The sequence below is a fragment of the Mesocricetus auratus genome, unplaced genomic scaffold (genome assembly GCF_017639785.1).
Source record: "Mesocricetus auratus isolate SY011 unplaced genomic scaffold, BCM_Maur_2.0 Super-Scaffold_100019, whole genome shotgun sequence".
NCBI classification, from domain to species: domain Eukaryota; kingdom Metazoa; phylum Chordata; class Mammalia; order Rodentia; family Cricetidae; genus Mesocricetus; species Mesocricetus auratus.
This window is the reverse complement of record NW_024429200.1, coordinates 6,790,767-6,815,927: the sequence shown is the minus strand read 5'-3', so window position 1 is coordinate 6,815,927 and position 25,161 is coordinate 6,790,767. Positions and strand designations below refer to the sequence as shown.

Sequence of the window (25,161 nt, the reverse complement as noted above, 5' to 3'; positions counted from 1 at the left end):
AGCGGCGAGGGTGCAGCGGTGCACGGTGCACCGTGGTGGCCTCCCTAAGGGTGAGTACCCTCACGACATCGGAGGTCTTGGGAGTGAGTGCTCGTGAACGCACGAACTGATAGATTGTGTTCATGTGAGCACGTTTGTGTGTCGCCTGAGACTCGTGTGTGTGTGTGTGTGTGTGTGTGTGTGTGATCCCCGACTCCTACAGCATGTGAATGTGCGCCACCCGCGACTCTAGAGGATATGTGTATGGTCATCCGAGACTCCAAATGTGTGCGTGGTCACCCGCGACTCTAGAGAATGCGTGCGTGGTCACCCGGGGACTCCTAGAGGATGTGTGCGTGGTCACCCGGGACTCTAGAGGATGTGTGCGTGGTCACCCGGGACTCCTAGAGCATATGTGGTCACCCGGGACTCTAGAGGATGTATACGTGGTCACCCGGGACTCTAGAAGATGTGTACGTGGTCACCCGGGACTCCTAGAGTGTGTGCGTGGTCACCTGCGACTCTAGAGGATGTGTGCGTGGTCACCCGGGACTCCTAGAGCATATGTGGTCACCCGGGACTCTAGAGGATGCGTGCGTGGTCACCCGGGACTCTAGAGGATGTGTGCGTGGTCACCCGCGCCTCCTAGAGGATGTGTGCGTGGTCACCCGGGACTCCTAGAGCATATGTGGTCACCCGCGCCTCCTAGAGAATGTGTGCATGGTCACCCGCGACTCTGGAGGATGTGTGTGTGGCCACCCGGGACTCTGGAGGATGTGTGCGTGGTCACCCGGGACTCCTAGAGGATGTGTGCGTGGTCACCCGCGACTCTGGAGGATGCGTGCGTGGTCACCCGGGACTCTAGAGGATGCGTGCGTGGTCACCCGCGCCTCCTAGAGGATGTGTGCGTGGTCACCCGCGCCTCCTAGAGGATGCGTGCGTGGTCACCCGGGACTCTAGAGGATGTATGCGTGGTCACCCGGGACTCTAGAGGATGTGTGCGTGGTCACCCGCGCCTCCTAGAGGATGCGTGCGTGGTCACCCGGGACTCTAGAGGATGTGTGCGTGGTCACCCGGGACTCCTAGAGCATATGTGGTCACCCGCGACTCTAGAGGATGTATGCGTGGTCACCCGCGACTCTAGAGGATGCGTGCGTGGTCACCCGCGCCTCCTAGAGGATGTATGCGTGGTCACCTGGGACTCCTAGAGGATGTGTGCGTGGTCACCCGGGACTCTAGAGGATGTGTGTGTCAAGCAAGAGTCTTAGGGCATGTACGTGGGTCACCAGCCACTCTCAGAGCATGTGTGTGTCACGTGTGACTCCTATAGGCTGGGTATCAAGCACAGGTTCTTCATATTTGATGATGATGTTGGATTTTTTTTCTTTCACACAATCAAACCGGTATAGGGAATCAAAGGAAACCCAAATACATTATCCGGCACATTGCACCGTTCTGCCTCCAGTTGCTAACAAGAAAGGCTCACAATCAAATGCTTTTTGGGGATATTTTAAACGTAAAAGAATTGAAAGTTTTCTGAAACCTGGGAAGAAAGGCGAACACTTATTTTTATTTAGTTCAGGGACTTTTTAAAGGTCTAATTCATTTAGTTAGTTTACTTAGCTCATTCATTGATTTTGTTTGCTTGATTGAGACAGGCATGTGTCACCACAACTGGCTTTAGAAACTGTAAAACGTTTTAATTCAGAGTTTAATATTAAGTGGTATTTGTATAGGGAAGTTGCCTATGAAAAGTGTGTTTTGGACCTTGGCATGGTGGTATACCTCTTGCGGTATTTCCCTCTTAACTTTCTTTTCCCTTGTCTTACTCAGTCATTGCTTCAGTTCCTACCCATGTCTGGGGGCATTTTTGTCTTCATGGCCAGGTCAATAGGGTTCTTCGCTTCCGTCTGGAAGAGGCATGGCATGAAGGGGTGATGATAGGTTCTTCGCTTCCGTCTGGAAGAGGCATGGCATGAAGGGGTGATGATAGGTTCTTCGCTTCCGTCTGGAAGAGGCATGGCATGAAGGGGTGATGGGGCATGCCATATCTGCCTGCGTGGTGCTGCGTTTTGCCATGGGTTGGAAGGGTTCCGGCAACACTTGAGAGGTGGAGCTTAACCAAGGGCCTCGTTGCCATGTTAAGCTGGAAGCCAGTGTGCCTGACTGGCGATCTCCTTGGAGGAGTTGAGACGTAAAGACAACTTTGAAGAACAAGCCAGCTCTAGATGGGTAGACACCAGGGATGGGAATGGAGATGGGTAATGTTATAGATGACAAAAATGACAGCAGTCTGCAAAATGGAGGCCAGTGGGCAGAATAAGGAAACGCTCTTCTGTTAAAGAACCAAAGTGAACCAGGGATGATGGGTGCCACCTGTAATGCCAGCACTCCAGAGGCCGAGACAGGAGGAGAGTCCTGGGTCAGCCTGGGCTACTTAGAATCTCATCAGTGGGGGTGGGATAGTGAGAAGAATCAACCTTTGGAAAATCCTGATTAGAGTATTACAAGCTGATTTGCTATTCCTTGTTGGAGTTCCAGGCTGTTCTTAGACTGTTACCTCTCTACTGTCCTAACTCCTCACTGCTGAGAGCTGATTTCCTAACACACCTGAACCTGTGAGGGCTTTTAGAAGAGAAAGTTTCAGTGTATCTAAACTGTACCTTAGAGAAAACCAAACCATGGGCATTGACTCTGACATTGGGAAAGCCTCAAACTCCTACAAGTCAAGAGGGTTTAGCGTGACTATCAGACAATGTAAAATCCTGGGAAGAGGGTTTGGGTATGACTATCAGACAATGTAAAATCCTGGGAAGATTCTAGTAGCATTTACCTTCCAATCATCTAAGCAGTGTCTCTTAATAGCTTCTCCCTTATGGCTTAGACTCTTTTCTGATACTATAAGGGATTGTAATAGACTGGGTAACCATTCACCTCTTTAAGGCCCCATCTTGGTTACAACTGTAGCTGAATTTCAGCCCGGGTTAGGGTTAGGGTTAGGGTTAGGGTTAGGGTTAGGGTTGAGTTTATCAGTGCATCTCTCCAAGTGACTGTCACAGGATAAAGTTGGCCAGGGTCTTTCCAATGGTATGGATTCGCTGTACTGGAGCGCCGAACTCAGGGGAGAGCAGACCCAGCAGAAACCTGGCACCCAGCACTGAGCACGGCTGCTCAGAGAGAAAGAAGATGCAGCCCCTCTGCTCAGAGAGCTACGGGGAGGAGGCTCTCTGTGTAGGGCTGAGCCTCCTCTGACGAAGTCCAAGTAAGAGGCCTTTGACTTCTAAACCAGGGGTTGGGGGCGTGGCTCAGTCGGTAGGATGCTTGCCTAGATTCATGAAGTCCTGGGTTCTGTATCCAGCCCTGCGTAACACTGGGTTATGGTGTACACCTGTAATCTTAGCACCAGGGAAGTGGAGGCCGGATGATCAGGGTTCAAGGTGATCTTCAGCTACGTCGAAAGTTTGAGGCCAGCCTGGACTGTGAAAACCTATGAAAAAAGAAAACAAAAGACGTAAAAGAAAAAAAAAACAACCTTTTATATCAGTCTCAGAATTGTCTCTTTACAGCGAATTCGACTGTAAAGAATGTCACACAAATGCCAATACCATGGTCATCCTTACAGAGTAACAGAAGCAAGACATGGCAAAGCCATGCCTGCTCCCCTGGGAAGTGTGGTGTAGCTGCTTGTTTTCATAGGCAGCAGCATGGCTCACAGACCCACAGAGGACATTTGGACCAAGTTTCTCTGGTTTTTATCTCCATTTGCAACTACTCCCTATACCAAAGTAGGGCCATTCTTAAGGATAGAAAGATCACGTGGTGTGGGACCCAAGTCCGTGTGGCTTGGAGCAGGCTGTGAAGGACAAGCTCTCAAGATTCAGGTGGGATCCTGCCGCAGAGAAGAATGTCTGTGAGTCCCTGTAGCGTGTTGGTATCTTGTAGGGGTGAGCCCCAGTGCCCCTCAGCGAAAGTCCGTTGTAAATGGTTTGCGACTTTAGGAATCACACTTCAGCAGGCCATCTGGGGTTCACCTGTGGTTGGTTGTACGTCTTGTTGGCTGCCTTCTTCCCGTCTGTCTGTCCTCCTCAATGTTGTGTCATTAATACGCAGTGCTAAAAGGACTACATTGCATTGTAGATTATAATGGCCACCCCTGGAGAAGGCAGCCAGCCCGATGACGAAGGGGCAGCCCAGCCAGTGGTACAGCTGCAGCCGCTGGAGCCTCGGGTGGCCCGCAGACGCCTGTCCCAGGCCCGCCACCGAGCCACCCTGACAGGGCTCTTCAACAACCTAAGGAAGACAGTTTACTCCCAGTCTGATCTCACAGCCTCAAAGGTACAGGGACCTAGGGATGGGGGAGACATTTTTCCCCGTGGCGGGACTGCAGGGTGAGGTAAGGGCTGACCTAGAACCCTGATGCCTAGAGGCAGATTGCCAAAGCAGCCTGACATAAGAGGGAAATTATGGGATATGTGGTCACTTGATGGCTTTGCGTGTCCTGTTCATGGGCAGTGGCCAGCCTCCAACAGATGCTCCAGGACCCTGTACATCTATCTGCACACACACACACACACACACACACACACCACTGGCACGCATGTGTATGCTCAGTGTATCTGCACACATTGTGGGTTTTACATACCAACTGTTCCCCTGGGCTCTCCAGGTACATGCTGATGTTTTCTTACTCTCTTTGGTTTTTATTGATGCCGATGTTTGAGGCGGTCTCCATGAAGCTCAGGCTGGCCTAGAACTTTCCAGAGAACAGGCCAGCCTTGAAATCACCCCCCTCTTGCCTCCCCGGTGCTAGGATGACACAGGCATACACCACCCAGCTCTTTTTTTTCTCGGCTATCCTTTTAGCTGCTAATTAGCATTAATTAATTAGCTGGCAGAGATTAGAAAAGGGCCTGGTAGTTGGGGTGTGTTGACAGAAGAAAGCAAATTTATAACTATAGGAGTATTACAGGAGACCACGGGGGAGAGTCCTGAATTTCCTCGCCCTCTTGACAGAGGGGGAGGGGGAAGGATGGAGAGATGTGGGGGGGGGGGGGACTTGAGCACCTATAGAAGTAGAAGACAAGGCCAAAAAGAAGCTGTGTTCCCCCGCTCCAGGCCTAAGGCACTTCCCACATCTCTCTGAACTCTCTGAAATCCTGTACCTATTCCCAGCTAGTTGGCTCCCCTCCAGGGATGGTACCTTCAGCAAAGCAGCCGCTATGAAGTGTTCATAGAATTCCCAGAGGACTCTCATTTGGGGATCAGGGTAGGGGGACAACACAGAAAAGTTCCTGAGCAGGTCCAGGCCTCTGGGGAAATTTTCAAAAGGTGGCATGCCACCTGACCGTCTTGTTTAAGGCTCTGACTGGCACATGGACCGTTGTCGGCTTCAGGAATCTCACAGAGACCTCATCTGCCCTTGGAGAAGGGTGGGGTCCTCAGGGTGCAGGCATGGGCTCTCCCCAGCCATAGCTGTGCCCCACACCCATTGAATAAAGACAAACTCACTTGTGCTTCTGAAGGCCATAGAAACCTAAAGTCCCCGTCAATGACCAGTGGAGAAGAGTTCACAGACTAGCAGGACGGGCAAACAGAAAACAGGCACCCGGGGCCTTGCTGGATGCCTTACAGTGTAAGGGCTGTGGCTAAGTTTGGAGAAAACCCATATGAGCCCCCAAACTTTGGACTTCACGCTTTAGCGGCAGGTAAGAGCATGGCTCTTGACTAGTCTGAGTGAGTGGGAGGCAAGTCACTTCTGGCCTTCAGTTCCCACATCTGCTAAACAAGGGAATGCTAATGGCTTCCTCGAAGGTCTTGATGGGTTTTCCAAGACCCACAAGAATCGATGAGCAGGGCCGTCAGACGTCATACTGCTGCCTCCCAGGATGCTGAGTTATTCATTCCCCGAATCTGCGCTCACATGGCTCACATTTCACAGACCAGGAGGGAGACCGAGGCTCAGAAAAGGTAAATTGTCTGCGTTGAACGGCTCGGCCACAAGTGCCAGGCGTCTGCTGTTTTCTCTCCTTCTTGGTTACTGGAGGGGACAGTCCGGGCTTCTACATGGTGAAAGTCGCTCTGTGAGAGTGATGTGTGATCCTGTCTTCTTAGTTCTCCAAGGCTGCCACAGCAAGAAGGCAGGCGTGGGGTGTGGGGGGTGTAAAGAGAAGCTTTTTCCTTGAGAGGAGCCTTCCCGCCAGCCTGGTTCCAGAGCCGCATCAGTCCCAAATAAACACACAGGAGGCTATATTCATTATGAAGCTGTTGGCCTTGCTTGTTTCTTACTGGCTAGCTCTGACTTAAGTATTTACCCCATAATTGTTAATCTAAGTATGTCTCTTACTGGAGAAGTTTCCGGGCTTCCTACCCCATGGCGTTACATCTCGACTCTCTGTGTTTCTCCTTCCCAGAGTCCTCCTGGACTCCTAGTCCCACCTATCTTGGTTCCCTATTGGCCAACAGTGCTTTATTGACAAATACACAGGACTTCCCCCATCATCTCCTCTTTTCTGTCTAAACAAAAAGAAAGGTCTTAACTTTAACATAGTCAAATTATATATAACAGAACAGTTATCAAGTAAGAACACAGTTAAAATATTTTGTTTATCAACATTTAGCAAGATTTAAAGAAAATATCATGCATCCCATCCTTGTGAGTCCAAAGTTCTATATGTAGCTTATCTTTTATCATAACTAAGGAAATCTATAATTATCTGTCTTCAACTCTATCAAAGACCACAGAAGGATAATATATAAACACTAGAATTGACAGACATTTTGCTACCTGTACAGTCACCTGAAGTTCCTCTGTATTATTTGGGCATCCATCTTTAGCCCATAGGCCACAATGTGTCTGGAACATTTCTCAGCAAAGCAGGAAATTTCTAACTGTCCATCTGCATCAGCAGTCTGTCAGTCATTTTTCTGTGTCCTGCAGAGAGTCTCGTAGACTCTTCCATGAATCAGGAACCCTGAAGAACTATTTGAGTTCAGCAGTCACTTTCCTGTGGGTCCTGCATATACAGTTTATACAGCAACAGTCAAGGAGTCCAGACAAGAGCAGTTTCTTGCCCAAATGGCTAATCTTGCCATGTTGAAAGCAAACTCCATAATGAGTTTCTTTGATGCCCATCTTCCTCTCAGACGTAATTTGTGCTGCCAGGAGCAGACATTTCTCATTGTCAAGAAAAACTCTAAACCATTTTAAATGCCATTTTCTGAAGGTCTTTGAAAGGTTTGAAGACTATCTATCTCAAATATATCTCTGTATACCTAGAAAACCTAACTTGCCTAACTATAAGTTCTGGCTATTATAAGTAACTATCTATAGTCTGTATTGAATTATGCATTATGTTTTAAAAGATCAGTATAAGCACAATACTTAATCAAGAGGAGAAATATACATATCACAAAATTGAACTTGAATTTGTATCAATAAATGAAAAAACATACCAATACAAAGTATTCATTTCCATACCATAATCCCCTTTTTCCTTTAAAAAGAGATTGGTTGTGATCATTAACCAATTATAAACAACCCCATTTAAATGAAAACAAAGATTTATAAACAAGATAGGAATTAGGACGTCGCTCATTCCAAACTGCTTCATGCTGGAAGGGGGCGCTGTTCATACCATGGGGATCATGACAAAACTCAGAAACCTGTGTAAGTCCTTAGTTTCAGGGTCTGTAAGACTGCATCATCTTAGCTGTTTCAGTTGTTGGAACACCTGGTCCACTGCTTCCGGGGGTCTTGGTTCATCAAACCACAGAAGCCCGGAAGGAATCCTCAGATTTTCATTTTCTGTAGAAACAAACAAAAACTCCTTTTCCAAGTAACATATCCTTATACTTAAATTTTGAAGTCAAGGCATTTTCAAAAGATATAAGCTGAATTAATTTAGCAGCATTTATAATCAAGTGTACTTTAGCAGTTGTTCCTTCCTGAGCAATCAAAAAACTGCAAAACACAACAGCATACAGTATCTAGACTCTGTGTATTTTCCATCTTTACGTGGCTTATTTATTTATCTATTATTACTTTATTTCTTTTCCTTTTATTTATTTTTCTCTGAGACAGGGTTTCTCTTTGGAAATCTGCCTCCCTCTGTCTCTGGAGTAAATTCTACCGGCGTCTGCCACCCCAACCGGCTTCTCAATTTTTATTTACCACTATGTCAGTTTTTTTTCTCTCTCAATCTTATATATATATATATTTTTTGGTTTTACGAGGCAAGGTTTCTCTGTATTGTTTCGGAGGCTATCGGTCCAGCCTGGCCTCGAACTCACAGCGATTTGCCTGCCTCTGCCTCCCGAGTGCTGGGATTAAAGGCGTGCGCCACCACCGCCCAGCCTCTTATGTATATTTTTAAACACACTGTAAACCTTTAGAAGTTTTTCTTCATCCAAGTCTGACTTTACTGTAAATCTTTACATTTTTCTGGCCACGTGTCTTATCTGTTAAAACCGCGGCTGTTTAAACTGACGGTTTTCCAAGATGGCAGGCGTAAGCGTGACTCCAGCTGCCGGCTTGGAAATGTGGTCACTGCCACTTCCAGCTGTACGTATAACTTTTAAATCATTAGCAGAGCCTCTTAAAATAACCTTGCTGTTTTTTTGTTTTGTTTTGTTTTATGCTTAGTCAGGAAGCCTCACTTAAGCGAGCCGCGTGAGTCTTTGCTTGCCACTAGCAAAACAGAGCCCACCTGAGAAAAATGCTGCTACCAAAAAGCTCATGCTTTTCTCCGTCTTTTGTCTCTAAAATTCCCTTAAATCTTTTGTCGTTCTACATGGAAATTCATCATCCCATTTCTAACACCATTATGTAAAGAGAAGCCTTTCCTTCAGAGAAGCCTTCCTGCCAGCCTGGTTCTAGAGCCGCATCAGTCCCAAATAAACACACAGGAAGCTATATTCATTATGAAGCTGTTGACTTTGCTTGTTTCTTACTGGCTAGCTCTGACTTAAGTAATTACCCCATAATTGTTAATCTAAGTATGTCTCTTACCGGAGAAGTTTCCGGGCTTCCTACCCCATGGCGTTACATCTCGACTCTCTGTGTTTCTCCTTCCTAGAGTCCTCCTGGACTCCTAGTCCCACCTATCTTGGTTCCCTATTGGCCAATAATGCTTTATTGACAAATACCCAGGACTTCCCCCATCAGGGGGGTGCTTCTAGAGGCTGGGGAATCCAAGGCCAGGGTTCCCCTCCCTCTGACAGCCTCGAGGGACGATCGTGTATGTCTCCGTTGGGCTCTGGCATCTTCCAACAACTCCTGCCACTCCTGACTTGCAGGGGCGGCTCCACTCCGGTCACACACTGGTGCCTCGCTGCCTTCATGTCACCTTCTCCCTGTAACTCTGTTCTATCTCTGCCCGTGTTTCTCCTCCCCATAAACGCATCAATCATACTGAATCGGGCACCGGTCCAAAGGCTCCGTTTTAACATGGCTGCCCTACCCCCCCCCATCAAATAAATAAATACGTTACCGTCACAGCTGCCAGAAGTAGGGACCTCAGCATATCTTTTGCTTTGTCGTGGTGGGATTTGGGGGGGAGGGGTAGGTAATTCAATCCGAACAAATGTTCTAAGAACGTGGGCCTACCAAAAGCATTCTAAAGGGCAGGAGAGAGCCCAGCAGGCAAAGTTGCGTGCCATCAAGCCAGATGACCTGAGTTCAATCCCAAGAACCCACACAGTGGAATGAGAGAAGAACCCCCTGGAGGCTGTTCTGTCGCCTCTGCACAGGCATTGTGGCATATCCCCGTCATAAGGTCAATGTTTAAACAATAGAAATGAGGGGGCTGGAGAGATGGTTGAGCCGTGAAGAGCACCGGCTGCTCCTCTAGGGGACCCAGGTTCAATTCCCAGCACCCACCCAGTTCCAGGGCTTCTGAGACCCTGACACAGACATGCGTGCAGGCAAAACACAGATGCACATAAAATAAAGGTAAATTACATATTTAAAAAGTAAAAATGAAGCCAGGCGGTGGTGGCTCACGCCTTTAATCCCAGCACTCGGGAGGCAGAGGCAGGCGGATCTCTGTGAGTTCGAGGCCAGCCTGGTCTACAAGAGCAAATTCCAGGACAGCCTCCAAAGCTACAGAGAAACCCTGTCTCGGGGAAAAAAAAAGAAATGAAAAAATACTCTGGAAGAAATATCAATACGTCTGGGTGTGTCTCAGGTGGCAGAGTGTCTATGTAGCGTGTACCATCTCCAGCATTATAAAACCAGGCATGGCGGTGCACACCTGTAAGTTCAGCATGCTGGGAGAAACAGAAGTTTGAGGTCATCCTTGGATACACAATATGTTTGAGTTTGCCCTGGGCTACATGAGACCCAGCCTCAAAGACAGATAAGAAATCAGGGCAAGGGACAGGCTGAGGTCCAGCTGAGCCAAGACAGCCTACTAGCTCTGGACAAAAATGCCAGTGTCACAGACTTTTGTAGCTGCTATGACCAAACATCATATCCTGGGAAATGTATAAACCACAGAAATGCATTGCCCACAGCCCTGGAGGATAGCCAGGCTGTCTGAGTTCAAGGTGCCAGCAGATTCATTGTCTGCTTCATTTAAAGTTCAATCCAGCCATACCCTCACTTGGAAGAAGTGAACAAGCTCTCTTGGGCCTCGTATCTTGGGGTTCTAGTCTCATGCATGCAGTGTCTGCTCTCATGACAATCACCTCAAAACTGCTACCCTTAGATATCTTCAAATGAGGGTTAGATTTAACATCCGTATCAGGAAAAACACAAATGTTTAGACCACAGTAGCCAGAGCACCATCTTGTCCTAAGAGCAAGCCAAGATTCTGACCAGAGTGGCCTTGAGTTTATAGTGCTTTGGCAGACAGTCCATGAATCCCAGGACAAGGACAGTGAGGTGTATAGGACAAAAGGAGGGAAGAAGGGGAAACCTCTGAGTTCAAATTCACAGAACATTTGCCATTTGTAGATTACATGAAATATGCTTAGATCATACAAAAAGTAATTATTTCATTTGTCCTTTTTTTTTAAAAAAAATAGGGCCTCATGTATCCTAAGCTGGCCTTGAACTCACTGTGCAACTGACTTTGAGCTCCTGGTATCCTCCTGGCTGTACTTACAGAGTTCTGGGGTGACAGCCATGTGCCACCATGCCCAGCCATATGCAGTGTATGACTTTAGCAAACTGACATTTCGAGGAAAGGATATTGAGTTGCTCATGGCCCCACGACTTGAGCAGCAGTCTGGTGACCTGTGTGCCAGCCTGAGGCCGGCATGCAGCCTGCTGAGCCGCCTTCCCAGTGTCCCACCTGCGAGCAGCCCACGCAAACATCCATCACTCCACAGTCACGCAGCTGTTTTCTGCACACAACTTGTTTCCAAATACTCTGTCTTTCAGTGGGCATCCGTTTGTAGAACACAAACGCACCTCAGCGCCTCCTGTGCGTTGGGGTAAACCTCCTGTCTGCTCCACAGACAAGGCCAAGGATGGCACTTGGCATTGAGGGAGTGTGGTCTCGGACTGAGAAGGGGCTTCCTGGGTCTGGGAGAGAAAATTGTCCCTGCCGTGAAGAAAGGCTGCCTTTTCATCCACAATGTCTGTGTCCTCAGTGGCAGGTACTGAACAAGACGAAGGTCCACATCCAGGAACTGGAGCAAACCCTGGATAATTTGCTGAAGCTCAAAGGTAAGAGCCCCCTCCCCAGAGGAAGCCTGGCTCAGGCTTGCCATTGAGGGCAGAGGTGGGCTTGCACGGCATCGGCAGATTCAAGTGTTAGGAACACACGGTGTATCAGGCACTGTGCTTGGGCCGTAACTGGCCCCTGTCCCAGGGAACTTGTAGCCTGGAAGCGTGGGCAGGGGTCCCCAGGCTGGGTGGGTTTGATGAGTTCCCTCATAGGACACTGCTGAAGGCACCTGACTGAGCTTCACCTGAGCTTACCCTCGTGTCTTCGGGGAGAAGCGGAAAGGGACTCTGCACTCGGAAACCTGGGAGGGTCAGGGTTTCCCATGCCCACTCCATAAGCTCCCCGAACCAGACAGGCATGAGACACCCAAAGGGGCTGATTTTTCTCTTTATGACTCTTGCCCTCGCCTCCCTGATAGGATCCTTCAACCTGGAGGACGGGAATGCCAGCAGCCTAGAGGAGGCCAAGGAGGAATACGCCAAAATGTACTCTGAGGAGGACAGGTAAGACCTGGCAGGCACCAGGAGGAGGGAGCTGGTTGTCTTCCCCTGGAAGCCTTCGATGCTGAGGTACAGCGGCCTACAGTAAGCACGGCCATGAGGCTGCTGCTCACCTACTACAGCTGTCTCATTCTGGGGAGAACTCTGTTCTCCTTTATCTTAATAATGTGGTTTAGATCTCCTTCCCAAATGATCCATGCTTATTAGAAAAACATAGAAAAGCATGAAACTGTACCATCTCACCCCTCAAAGGAAGGCCATGTTAACTCTGAAGGCTGTCCATCCACGTGGCATTTTTAAATTTTCCACACTACTTTAGAGAAATGAGATCATGGAGTTTACCCATATATCTCGATTGTGTGTATGTGATATTATTTATATTAGTTGATATGTAGCAATTAATAGCTTTATTTACAGAATGCCAATCCTGGCCTTTTTCAAATCGTGTGGAAATGCAGGCCAAATTAGAGTCAGAGCAGCCACGGTGTTTTGGGGGAAAGATGGGTGTCAGAGATGTGAAGGGGTCTTAGCTGGGGTCACAGTCAAACTTGAGCAGGGAGACTGGCTTGAGGGATGTCTTTCTCCTGCTTTTGTCCCATCCTCATCACCGTGACTCGGATCCCAGAGATGACAACTCCAAGGGGGAAGCGTTTCTTTCGCCCGTGTTTGTAGAGAGCTCGGTCTATGGTTGTTTGAACAGGACATCATGGCAGCAGGAACGTGTGCAAGGGGAAGACAGAAGCAAAAAGAGGGATAAGAAGGGGCCATGGACAAGACGTCCCCAACGCCCCACCCCAGTGGCCTGCTCCCTCCAGACAGGCCCGACAATCTTATGTTCCCAGGTCTCCCAAATAGTATCACCAACAGAGACCAAGCCCTCAACCCATGAGACTTTCTGGGAGACAAGGGAGGGGAACTTCATACCCCAAGCACAACAGAAGTCAAGTTTTGCATTTGAACTTGTGCTTCTCATGCACATTGTCTAGGTACAGTCTCTGCTCTGCATTGATGTTAAAATATGACACAGTGCCCTTTCCCGTGCATGGAACCCACAGGCTCCAGAGTGGTTCTGACTCCATCTTAGACTTGAGGGGCAACCATCAGGCCGTGTTATCTCCAGTGGCCCTATGGCATGTCCATCTCCAACGGCATGTTATAGGTCCAGGTTGGCCTCTGATGAGTGCAAGTCATGTTAACCCATCCCAGAGAGGGCTATAAGCCACTTGCTGTTACAGCCTACCAAAATCTTCCCCTTGAAGTATTGTTGCTTAGGGCTTTCTTGTTTGTTTGTTTGTTTGTTTTTTGGTGTGTACACTTAGAAGCTTTATTTTCTTCTTCGTACTTTTTCCCTCTAGTTTCCAAAATTTTATTTTATTTCTTAAGTCAAAAGCCTGATTTTTTTTTTTAGTTTTATGTGTTTGGGTATTTTGCCTGCATGTATGTCTGTGTACCTTGTGCATTCAGTGAACCCAGAGACTAGGTGCTCGATCCCCAGGACTGTAGTTATAGATGGTTATGAGCTGCCATGTGGGTGTTGAGAGTTGAACCTGGGTCCTTTGGAAGAGCAACCAGTGCTCTTACACACTGAGCCATCTCTCCAGTCCTGCTTTCCAAATTTTTTGTTTTTTGTTTTGTTTTTTTCGAGACAAGGTTTCTCTGTGGCTTTGGAGTCTGTCCTGGAGCTAGCTCTTGTTGACCAGGCTGGTCTCAAACTCACAGAGATCTGCCTGCCTCTGCCTCCCGAGTGCTGGGATTAAAGGCGTGTGCCACCACCACCTGACTCTGTTTTCCAAATTTTTAACAATGAATGTGTATTATAGACTGTGGGATATAATTAGTAAGTATATGTCCTTGGATAAATTAATATTTAATATTAATTAAATTCAGGGTTATATACTTACTACACCATGTGAAGACCTTAAAAAGAAGAAAGAAATCACCTCCAATCTTCCTCCACACAGGCTTAATCACTTTCTTGTCCTCAGAGGAAGGAGATAAGCATGCGAGTTTTCCTCTATACCCAGTAGATATGGTAAATTGGCTGAATTTCAAATGATACACCCTCCATTTTGTATTCCTAAGGTCTACTGGGTCATTGTCTGTATAGTTGGATTACGTAGTTAGTAAAACTGTATTATGAATTTCTGTGTCTGTGTTCACTGGCGATATTGGCCTAGCACTCTGGTGTTCTCCCCCAGCGTCCTCCTCAACAGCTTTCCTCAGAACAGCTCCCCGCCATGGTTCCCCCCTGAGGCTGTTGGGAAGGATGCCGAGGAAGGAGGAGATGATGAAGAGAGAGAGGAGGAGGGGAAGCAGGAGGAGGAGGAAGAAGAGGAGGAGGAGAAAAAAGCCGATCTCTCACACTCCCCTACGACCCAGTTGCCTGACCTCCTGGAGTTTGAACAGTGAGCACAATGGGGAGGGCTGGGTTACTGACCAGGGAGATTCTGTGGGGAGGGGACAGGCACTCCGGCTGGCCTGTGTGGTGGCCTCCAAGTATGCGTGATCCAGACCAGGTCCCAAATCACCTAGCTCCATGGTCTGCGTGTGGGAAGCACCCCAGGATGATTAGCCAAGGGGCTGGGCAAACACTGTTGAGTTACATTTGTGTAGAAAATCCATTGTTTTTATTTAGAGTGGGCACTTACTGGGGGTCAGTGGGAAATGAGCATGCCGATGTTGACTTCCTGTGTTCACCCCGCTTTCTACCGCATGCGCCCCTCAGAAGTCTCCTTTTGGAGGCCGGGAACCAGGGCACATCCGCACTTAGAGAAAGGGGTGACTGGCTCGTTCAGACTCCTAATGCCTCCTCCACAGACTTCAGACCCTCCAGCAGCCATGTTGGCAGGGACTGGAGACAAAGAGATCCACTCCACAGCTGAGTCTTTCAAGCCCAAAACTGAAGGAGTGTAGCGGGCCAGCTACTTCACAGCCTCAGAATGTTCCACAGTGGAGGGAGTTAATGCAGCCGCATCATTCCACGAGGCAGGGAGCTTCAGGAGCAGAAGAAATTGGAGAGGCATAAATGTGTGTTCTCCTGGGCCCTCAAGATGACTTCTGCATTCCTGGGGCCAGGCAAAGGCAGAGACAAAGTCACGCTGTTGGTAAACCGAGGAATGGTAGCCACGAGTGTGAGCTGTTGCTTGATCATAAGGAGCTGGCTACAGGTCTGAGGGACACACCACTTCTGTTCCAGGTACCTCAACTTCTACAAGCAGATGATGGACCTCCTGACCATGAACGGCATCATCTCCCCCCAGGAAGAGATAATCCCCATCGTCTCTGCCGCCGTCTCCCACCTGTGGCAGACCCTCTCTGAGGAGAAGAAAGCCTGTCTCCTGCAGGTGTGGGAGCAGCAGAGCGCCACCTTCTCAGACCTCGCAGAGGCCTGTCTAGAGCTGGCCTGTGTGGAGGACAGCGTGAAGGACAGCGGGGTGGACAGCCAAGGGGCCAGCTGCTCGCTGGGCTCTACTCCAGAAGAGGTGATTAGACCTGTGGGGCGGTCCTCTCTGCCTTGACTTTTTTTTTTTTTGAAAGATTTATTATGTGTACAGTGTTCTGTCTGCAGGCCAGAAGAGGCACCAGATCTCATTATAGATGGCTGTGAGCCTCCAGGTGGGTGCTGGGGATTGAACTCGGGACCTCTGGAAGAGCAGCCAGTGCTCTTAACCTCTGAGCCACCTCTCCAGCCCCAGCCTTGACAATGCCCCTCAGTGGGTGACTCATGAGAGGGCTTTGTATGTGTGAGGACAGCCTGCCGTGTGTGGACTAATTATAAGAGGTTAGCTGGGGGCTAACTATCTGGGCTCTCTACCTCAGATCTGTGGGAAGGAAAAGCACGTTGATAGACACAGAAGCCCAGGCCTTTCCATGGCCCCTTCCTGATTGCCTTTGAAGTGACATCAGGGATGTCATAGAAGACACCAAAAGTGTCCAGAAAACTAGCTAGATGGTCAAAGTCTCAAAGGCATATGTTCCGGGGGACAAATTGAGTAAGACTGTAGAGCAGATGCTTGCCCTCTGGGAAGGAATTGCATATACTGAGTAGGGGTGAGAGCCCCTGACAGACCAGTGAACCCCTCAGAGTGGCTGCCGTGTAAGTGGGCACTGGAGAAAATTTTGGAAGCATGTCCATTCACACTTTTCAGTCAAGTATGTCTCCTGCGGTGTTTGGAGCCTTCTTATGCCAAACCCAGAGTATTAAATCTTCTAATCTGTAATTCAGAATTTACCCCAGCACCCCATATTTTCATTTGCTAGGTCTCCTGATCTGAAGTGAGAATCACACTTGCTTGAACACTTAATAATCTGTTTGAACACAAATTCAGGAAAAGCAGTACCAAAAGCAATACAAAAACAAGGTTCTACGTTGGAAGTGTATTCTCACATCATTAATCATTGTAACTTTTGTCTTATAACACAGGAAGGAAGGGACTGCAGAGAAATAGGTCCGTGTGTCAGCAATGAGTATCTCCGGTGGGATATTACTCAGTGATTCTTAGTTCACCTGTTCCTGATTCAGAACCCCCAGTGTTCATGAGGTTCTTTTATGAAGCAGACAACCTTTAATGCCTTCAAAGTATTTGAGTTTCACATAATACATGCATGCATGCACACACACATACATGCATGCACACATGCATGCACACTTCTTGCAGCAGCTCCACAGCTGCACTGTTGGTGCCATTGTAGAATCCCCTGAACCTGGGAAATTAACAACAAATCAGTTGGCTCATAGTTCTGGGGGCTGAGAAAGCCACACTCCCTGTGCCTACATCTTTCTAGGTTCTTCTTGCTTTGTCTTCACATTAGAGGGGAGGGGAGGAGGAAGGAGGGGGGATTTTGTTATTTTATCCTTAATTATGAAAGCGTGCGTGCGTGCGTGCGTGTGTGTGTGTGCCCACATGAGTACAGGTGCCTACAGAGTTGAAAAGGCATCAGAGTCCCCTGGAGCTGGTGCAGAGTCAGTCATGAACTGCCCGCTGGGTCCTTTGCAAGAGCCCTGTGTCTTCTTAGCCACTGAGGCATCTCTACAGCCCCTAAAGCCCCAGTCAAAGATATGCAGAGTTTTGCAATGCACAAGCAGATGCAACTTGATTATAAAAGAGAGCTTGAGAGAAGTACCTTGCTGAGCTTGGCCGTGACCGGCCTTGGTAAAGCTGTCCCACAGAGTCACCTTGTATCAGCTTCCCAGGATGAGATGGAGGTTGTGTATCGTGGACTTGGATAGATCTCCACCTGGGGAGGTTTGGATGACCAGATGGGCCTTCCCTGGCTGTACATTGACTGTTGCCTCTCATGTCTGAGTTGTGCCAATTTTTTTAGAGAGGAGAGGGTAGTGGTCCCCAGTCCTTTCTCCCCCCCTCAGTCACTCCCTGGGAAGGTCACTGAGCAGAAACCCTGAGTTTGCGGCTAGGTTTGACACGCGTGTGCTTTGGGTGGACAGGTTGCTAAGAAACAGCCTGTGAGCTGCTCTTGGCCCAGCAGCTCCAGCATGCAGCAGACCACAGTGACGGTCAGGACACGGGTGATGGCGGTGCTTTCTTTCAGGTTCTTTTTTGAAGATGCTTTCGATGTGGCAAGTTTCCTGGACAAGAGTGAGGGTCAGCAAATGTCTAACATCAGGTGAGGAAGGTGGTACGGGAAAGCTTGTGCATACGTACGTGGGCGTGAGCGTACAGCTGGGTGAGTGTGTGGTATACATGTGTACATACGTGGAGTTGTATGAGTGTGTGTATAGGTGTGACACTGTTAGCTTGAGTGTGTGTGCGTGTGTGTGGGTGGGTGGGTGGGCACAAATGAGTGCCTCATTCCTGAGGTGTTTGCAGCTACTCTTCTCTATCCTACAGACAGACACATGACCCCCAGAGGAGGAAACTCACCCTCCCTGGCCCGCGCCTGGCACAAACCCAGTTAGCGGCTCAGGTTCTAAGAGCGTGCCTCTTACTTGCCTGCTTTGTCCATGTGTCTTGGCCCTGCTTGTTCCCGCTCTGGACAGTCACAGCCTCACTGCTGGTCCATCCTTACACAACATACCTTAGAAACAACTGACTTTTGTCGCTCAAGGTTCTGGAGGTTGGACATCAAGGTCAAGGCCAAGGCAAAGCCTGGAGAAGGCCATTTCCCTGTGGATGTCACCTTCTCTGTGTAAACAGATCTCCCTAAGGCCTCTTTTTGATATCCTCCCATCATTCTGGGGGTCAGGTGTCAGAATATAAATCTGGGGGGGATGCTGACCTTTGGTCTAGGAGGCAGGCGATGACAGTCAATCTTGCAGAAATGGGGCCCAGAGAACTGGCCCAGCTTTAAGTTGAAGGGATCTCCAGGCTGTGCAGAGGGACTGGTAGAAACAGAAGGAGGAGTAGAGGAAAAGATGCCCACGCCATGGTGAGAAGATGGGAAATGGGGATTGGGATCTGGAAAGGTTTAAAGCAAGAAGCATCTTGACTCCACCTGGACTAAGGGGGCTTTTCCCAGAGTGGCATGGTCCAGAACGGGAGGTCTGCAGTGGCTGTTTGAGAAGCTGTGGTCGTGGCTGGTGTCTTGGCTGAAAATATGCCTGGCATGTAAGTTGTTTCCATGGGACGGAGGGACAGCCATATCCCTGTGATCAGAGTGAATGGTCTTCCCAGTGGCAGCCTGGGCTGCAAGGAGTCCTAGGAGCCATGGCCTCGGTGGCTTCCAGCAGAGCTTCAGGCTGCCTGAACACCCACCTTGGCTCTTCCGTTCCGCCTCCCTCACCCAGGTCTCACCGGCTTGGGGGCTGCCAGGAGGCTACCCGATGTGAGAACTTTCCACCTGTGTGGGGAGCAGCATTTTGCTGAAAATGGCTAGAACCCGACATTCCTACTTCTGCACTGGGGTTTGGGTTGTAAAAACAACTTTGTCAAGAAGTCTCTAGAGTACACTTGTCAAGCAGTGTTAGGAAGTCCTCGTTCCGCTGAAAAGACAGAACAAAACAAACAAACAAAAAACACCTATTAAAATGTCTTTTCCCGCCTTCCATAGAAAAGGATTCCTGGGCTAACTGGAACATCCTTCCAGGAAGAAGTGAGGGCAGGTCTGTCCTGTGACACCCACAGCCTTGCTTCTAGAAGGCACCGTTGCACAGGGTTGCTCCTAAAGACACAGAGGAAGAGGCCCACTAAACAGAACTACTGTTTCCTCAAAGCTGAGAACCACGGGGAAAGCACTGAGTGGGGACCACTCCCGGGCGGAACTCACATTGTGAACACCCCAAGCTGCTTCAGATGAATCCAGAACCACAAGCTCTGCTGCAGGAGACTGACCGAGAGCAAGAAGGCTCTCATCCCTTCACTCAGGAGGTCACAGCTTAGAACCCTACATTAAGACCCAAGGGGCACGCTTGCTATGGTCACTTTCCAGGCCTTCCAGATAACGGCATATCAGTGAAGCAGTACACACTTTCCAGGAGCAAGCCTGGGCTACTTGAGAATTCAGCAGGCTCCTTAAAGATTGCACAGCGAGCCGGTGTTTGGGGCATGGGTGAAAGGTTAGGATTCTAATGGCTTCTGTTTCCTCTGCTGTCAGCTCTGTGTTTGCGAACTGCAACCCAGAAAATCTGGAGGAGAAATTTCAGCTCTACATGCAGATCATCGAGTTCTTTAAAGGCCTTTGCTGTACTAACACTCCGCTGAGCCAGGTAAGATAGAGTGGGGACATCGAGACCTCTGCCTGACACCTTTAAGATAGAAAAGAAGGTCCTTTAGCAGGGAGGGCTCTCTAGCCCACCCTGACTACAACACCCCAGGGGGCTTTCAGGCTCTGTTCACTCCAAGGCTGTTCCCCTTCAGTCCAGTGTCTCTGGCACAGAGGGTTTACCAGGGACCTGGAGGAAGAGGCAGAGGAATGTCCTCCATGGCACAGCTGTGATTGGTTCTTTTTTCCTCTTGACTCTTGGGGGGCCACCACTCAGCTCCCAGATAGTCACACAGAGGCTTATGAATTCCTTATAAATTCCTGTCCTTAGCTTGGCTTGTTTCCAGCCAGCCTTCCTTAAATTATCCTGTCTACCTTTTGCCTCTAGACTTTTCTCCGTCTCTGTTCTATATACCTCTTTTACCTTTTACTCTGTGGCCTTGCTGTGTAGCTGGGTGGCTGCCGCTGACATCCTCTTCTCCTTCTTCTTTTCTCACTCCTTGATCTCTTCCCAGACTTCTCCTGCTTTTTATTCTCTGCCTGGCAGCCCCACCTATTCCTCCCTCCTGCCTGGCTATTGGCCGTTCAGCTCTTTATTAGATCAATCAGATGTTTTAGACAGGCCAAGTAACACAGCTTCACAGAGTTAAACCGATGCAACATAAACAAATGCAACACATCTTTGCACTGTTAAACAAATGTTCCACGGGGTAAACAAATGTGACACATCTTCAACTAATACTCCACAACACAGATCTGCACACAAGTCCTCTGAAGTGGGGCCAGCTCCCGGCAGTCACCCACGGGAACTGTGTAAAGTGTTTTAGTGTTCTGTGACGCCAGCAGTGTCTCGGCTCATCCTTTGAAGGCTAACTTCTCTCCAGAAGGCCGATGTTATAACTGACGGTGACATATGTCACGGGAATCTTGGTTAGTGGGCCACTCCTGAAACTCTCCTGGGGGAAGGAGGTTGTGTCTATACCACCGGGAGACAGGCCGTTCAGATGCACTGCCATGAGTTTTCTTGGCTAAGCAAGCAAGATAGAGCTGTTTGTTTAAAGCAGCAATGGAACAGCAAATCTTCAACGAGGGCGCTTCAACTGACGCGTTCTTTGTCCTGTTTCTCCCTAGCGCCTCATTTTCCCGTGCTCAGGCCGCTTTCAGCCCCCGCTTGGGGCCAGTGTCTGTCCCTGCAGCCCACCCCACTTCCCACCAGACCTCCAGTGCCCGTCCATAGCAACTGCCCCACTCTCTGTTGATGTGGTTAGATGAGTACCTTTTGCCAAGAGCTTAAGAACAGATTCAACCTACATGGAAGAAGCAAAACACAGAGATTAGGAGTCCGCACTAGGCAGAGTGCCTGAACTTCACCCCATCCAGGAATCGCCTTGGGGTCCCATTAAGCCACCCAGGTTCCTGGTGCCGCAGGGTCCTTGTTCGGCGTTCTGAGGACGGGACCTTAGAAGCGGTGTTGCGGGGAGGCCCTGTGGATAGACTGGTGTGTAAAGGGAAATTTCCTTCTCTTCCAAGCGGCACCTCCAGCTCTCGGCTGCCCCTGTCACCTTCGTGGGAGGGTGTGAATGAAGCTCTGTCTGCCTCCCGCTGCGTTCTCTAAAGAGTGGCTTAGAACGGCAGATTCGCACCATAGTTCTGACAGCCAGAAGTCTGAAATGAAGCCCTAGCAGGGCTGGCCTGCTTCTGGAAGCTCTGGTGGCGAGTCCTCCTGCGCCTGGATCCAACTTCTGATGGTTCTGACAGCCCTCAGCTTCTCTAGAGCGGGGCGGGGTGGGCGTTTGCAGAGCTCAAATCCCGCATCTAGGTATCACCCTTGGGACTGGGGGTTGAGTCTCCTCAGACGGTTGACTGGTACCGGAGCCAGAAGGACCAGCCCTGATCTACAGGGTTACCAAATGGCAGGAGTCGTTTTCTGCATGGCAGAGAGAAGGAAATCAAAATCCCTGGAATGAAATTTAAAGGAGGAGACAGTAGAGAGTTCTGAGAGGTTGCCTGGCATCTTGGCAAAGAATGAGAAGCTTTTGCTAAACACAGTATTCTTTCTTTTTTTTTTAAGTGTTTTTTTATAGTAGGTAGCATATCTACATGTTATAAAATTCAAAACTTATCAAAAGATGGTCAGTAAAATCTTTTTTATTGTATTTTTTTAAATTTAAATTTAGATTAGAAACAAGGTTGCTTCACAAGTCAGTTCCAAGTCCCTCTCCGTTTCCCTCCCGGTCAATAAAATCTTAATCTCTCCAACTGACCCAAGTTAAAGGGAGCTCACAGACTAAGGACTGACAGCTGGGGAACCTGCATGGGCCCAAACTAGACCCTCTGAATGTGGGTGACAGTTATGAGATTTGATCTGTTGGAGGGGGGGCTGGCAGTGTCACCAGGACCTATCCCACCGGCATGAACTGGCTTTTTAGAGCCCACTCCCTATGGCCTTGATACAGGGGGGAGGGGCTAGTTCCTGCCTCACCTGATATGCCAGACTCTGTTGACTCCCCAAGGAAGACCTTACCCCCTCTGAGGAGTGGATGACGGGGGAGGGTTGGAGGCAGGGAGTTGGGAGAAGGGGAGGGAGGGGGCACTGGGGTTGGTATGTAAATTAAAAAAGAAAATCTTAGTCTCTCTCCTACCGTTGTCCTTCCAATCCCATGCTTTCCCCAGAGACAATTGCCATGACCGGTTTCCTGCACATCCATTCCAAGGCAGCCTATGGATGTTTACGTGTTCTTTCAAAACACAACGGTTGCCTATTATGCCCAGGGCCTTGCCCTTAGCTCTTTTCCTAATAGTCTGTACCACAGGTAAAGGGCCATCGAGCCGGGCGGTGGTGGCGCACGCCTTTAATCCCAGCACTCGGGAGGCAGAGGCAGAGGCAGGCGGATCTCTGTGAGTTCGAGGCTGGGCTGGACCGATAGCCTCCAAAACAATACAGAGAAGCCCTGTCTCATAAAACCAAAAAATAAAAAATAAAAAGGGGCCATCGAATATCTTTCTTTAAAACCAGCCTCATGTGGGAGCATCATGGTTTAGGTCACCATATTCTGTAGACGGGTGTGTAGATAAAAGCTTTAAGATTTTTACCTCTCCTATGGGTGCCTGGAAACTCCAAGCATGGGATAGAAGCCGATTCCCTGTCCTTCCTGGAAGTCATAGGATGCCGTGATGAACCAAAGGGAGATAAGCGTTCCCCTCTGCTGCAGGCGAAAGGTGGTTGATGGAGAGCTGGGCAGACCCAGGATGCTGGGGCCTTCTTAACTGCCTGGAAACCGGCCGACACTGACTTTCAGTCTCTTGTTCTGTGATTCGCAGGAACCAGATCCTCCAGTGGATGATGACATGACCCTGCTCAGGTGCCTGGAGACCTTCGATGACGAAGACTTGTAAACACAGCAGGGCTGGGAAGGAAGGGGTCGGATGGGGGGTGCTTTTCAAGTTTCATTGCTAGTAGCTAGGTTACACCACCTTGTCCTCCAAGACTCTTTGAGAGAGGCTGTTTCCAGAAGCCTCTTTGATGTTCTTAGTTTCTGGTAGTTATTAAATGTTAAGAGAAGCATAACCGTGTGTTGGTCCTTTGGGCTTATTGAATATAAGGGACTGGTCTGCAGCAGGACACACACCCACTTCGTCCCTGCTCAGGGATGGATGGGGAGAGACCACGTGGAGCCAAGGCCCAAGCCATGAGCTTTTCAAGGAGACTGTAGGCAGGATCTGCCCCTGTGGCTGATATCAAGTCCTTTCAGTGTGTTCCGGACTCGGCGTTGCCGTGGTGGGTTTTCCAGAGATCTTGTGTGCACTGGAAGCCCTCGGAGCAGTGCTAAGCTCAACCCTGTACTTCAGGGCCACAGAGCAGAACCCGGCACACCTGCTGCTCCTGTTTCAGACCGCTGGCTGGGTGCCGCGAAGACAGCCTGTTGAAAGCACTTTGGGGTGATGTTCCTGGACACAGTGTGGGTATCCCTGGGCTTACACACTAGAAGTGAGGAGGAATTTTCTGTCAATTTGACCAGGCTGTGGTATCCTATACTTAGTCATTTTACACTCAAGGTGTTTCTATGAATTTGTTTTTGTATGAGGCTGCGTTTAAATCAGTAGACTTTGAGTATAGCCAGTCATGGTCCATAATGCATTCGATTAAAGGCTTTAACAGCCAAGGGCTGGCCTCTTGAAAGGAAGGAGGAGCTCCATGGCAGCTCCTCCTCACCAGCGGCCCCTACAGTGAATGTTGGATTTGTATCTCCATGATCGCATAACCCCACTGGTGAAAGTCAATCTCTTGCCCCCTGTCTGTAGAGACGTGCACGTCCAGTTGGTTCTGTCTCTCTGGCATGCTTAACTAGCAGACCGGGTATGCAGAGAAGGAGGGTTTGCCTGGTTCTTTACAGTTTGTAAGTTCCAGTGACCATAGCTCCCTCCCCTGAGGTCCTCCCAAGCATTTTACAGTCCATTTCCTAAGATCCTAACAGGAGATGGTCCTAGGATGCCTCCAGGTTCCTGATTTCAATAGAGCTTTTGAAAGACTCCACTGTGGGTATACAAGGACACTTCACAGTTTATAAATGATCAAACTAAAGAGGCAGAATGGGGGGGGGGGTTCTGGATTTCCAGACAGCTAGGCAGCCAGGGGCTTTGCACTCATGTTGGAAATAAAAGAGGAGGCAGTTAGCTACCCTCAGTCACTCAGCAAGCCCAGAGTAGTCCAATATATGCCAAAGGAGACATGAATCTCCCCAGAGGAGCCTGCCCCTGTGACTCTAAGCAACATGCACCACTGCGGCCAGCCCCTCCCTCCCTCTGCCAGGCCCTGCCTTCATCCTCTTTAGTCCAAAGCCATGACTTCCTGGAGAAGAATGTACCAGAGGCACAGGAAAATTTAATGGGATGTTGGGCTATACCTTGTCTTCAGAGCCATGTGCTGGAATGATGTCCCACTGTCAGCATCCCCAGCGTCCCTCTGTACCCCTCCCCCACCCTCCCTACCCTGCTGGAGGTTACAAAACTAGGGCACATTCACTGTGTCTCATGATGCCTCCTCCATGCCAAGGACCCTTCCCACATCACTCAGGAATCTTCTGATGGTGACCTTTAACTAGGGTCATTGTGAGGTGGGGAGGCATGGCATGAGGGGAGAGAGGATACTCTAAGGATTGCTTACACGGTTCTTGGCTGTGGGTCCTGCTGGTCTGAAAGTCTTAGCCATTGGACCAGATTCATGCGGAACTCTCCAGGCAAAATTTCTTATTCTCTGAACTCCATTCTACTCTATGGTGTTCAGCTAAGCAGCTGCATCCCACCCACCCTTTCGAGGGCAATCTCTTAAGGTTGACTGATTGTAGGTGTCA

At 49.2% G+C, this 25,161-nt stretch overlaps 1 protein-coding gene across 1 annotated transcript; it reads left to right on the top strand.

Annotated features, from left to right (window-relative positions):
- Nucleotides 1-23,372, top strand: Stra8 (stimulated by retinoic acid 8). The gene is made up of 9 exons (XM_040728724.1): nt 1-50; nt 4,117-4,314; nt 11,575-11,650; nt 12,070-12,154; nt 14,350-14,556; nt 15,348-15,653; nt 17,702-17,776; nt 19,703-19,814; nt 23,132-23,372. The coding sequence occupies exons 2-9, from the start codon at nt 4,123-4,125 to the stop codon at nt 23,204-23,206; spliced, it is 1,128 nt and encodes a 375-aa protein (XP_040584658.1). The 5' UTR covers nt 1-50; nt 4,117-4,122; the 3' UTR covers nt 23,207-23,372.
- Nucleotides 23,373-25,161: the final 1,789 nt, after the last annotated feature.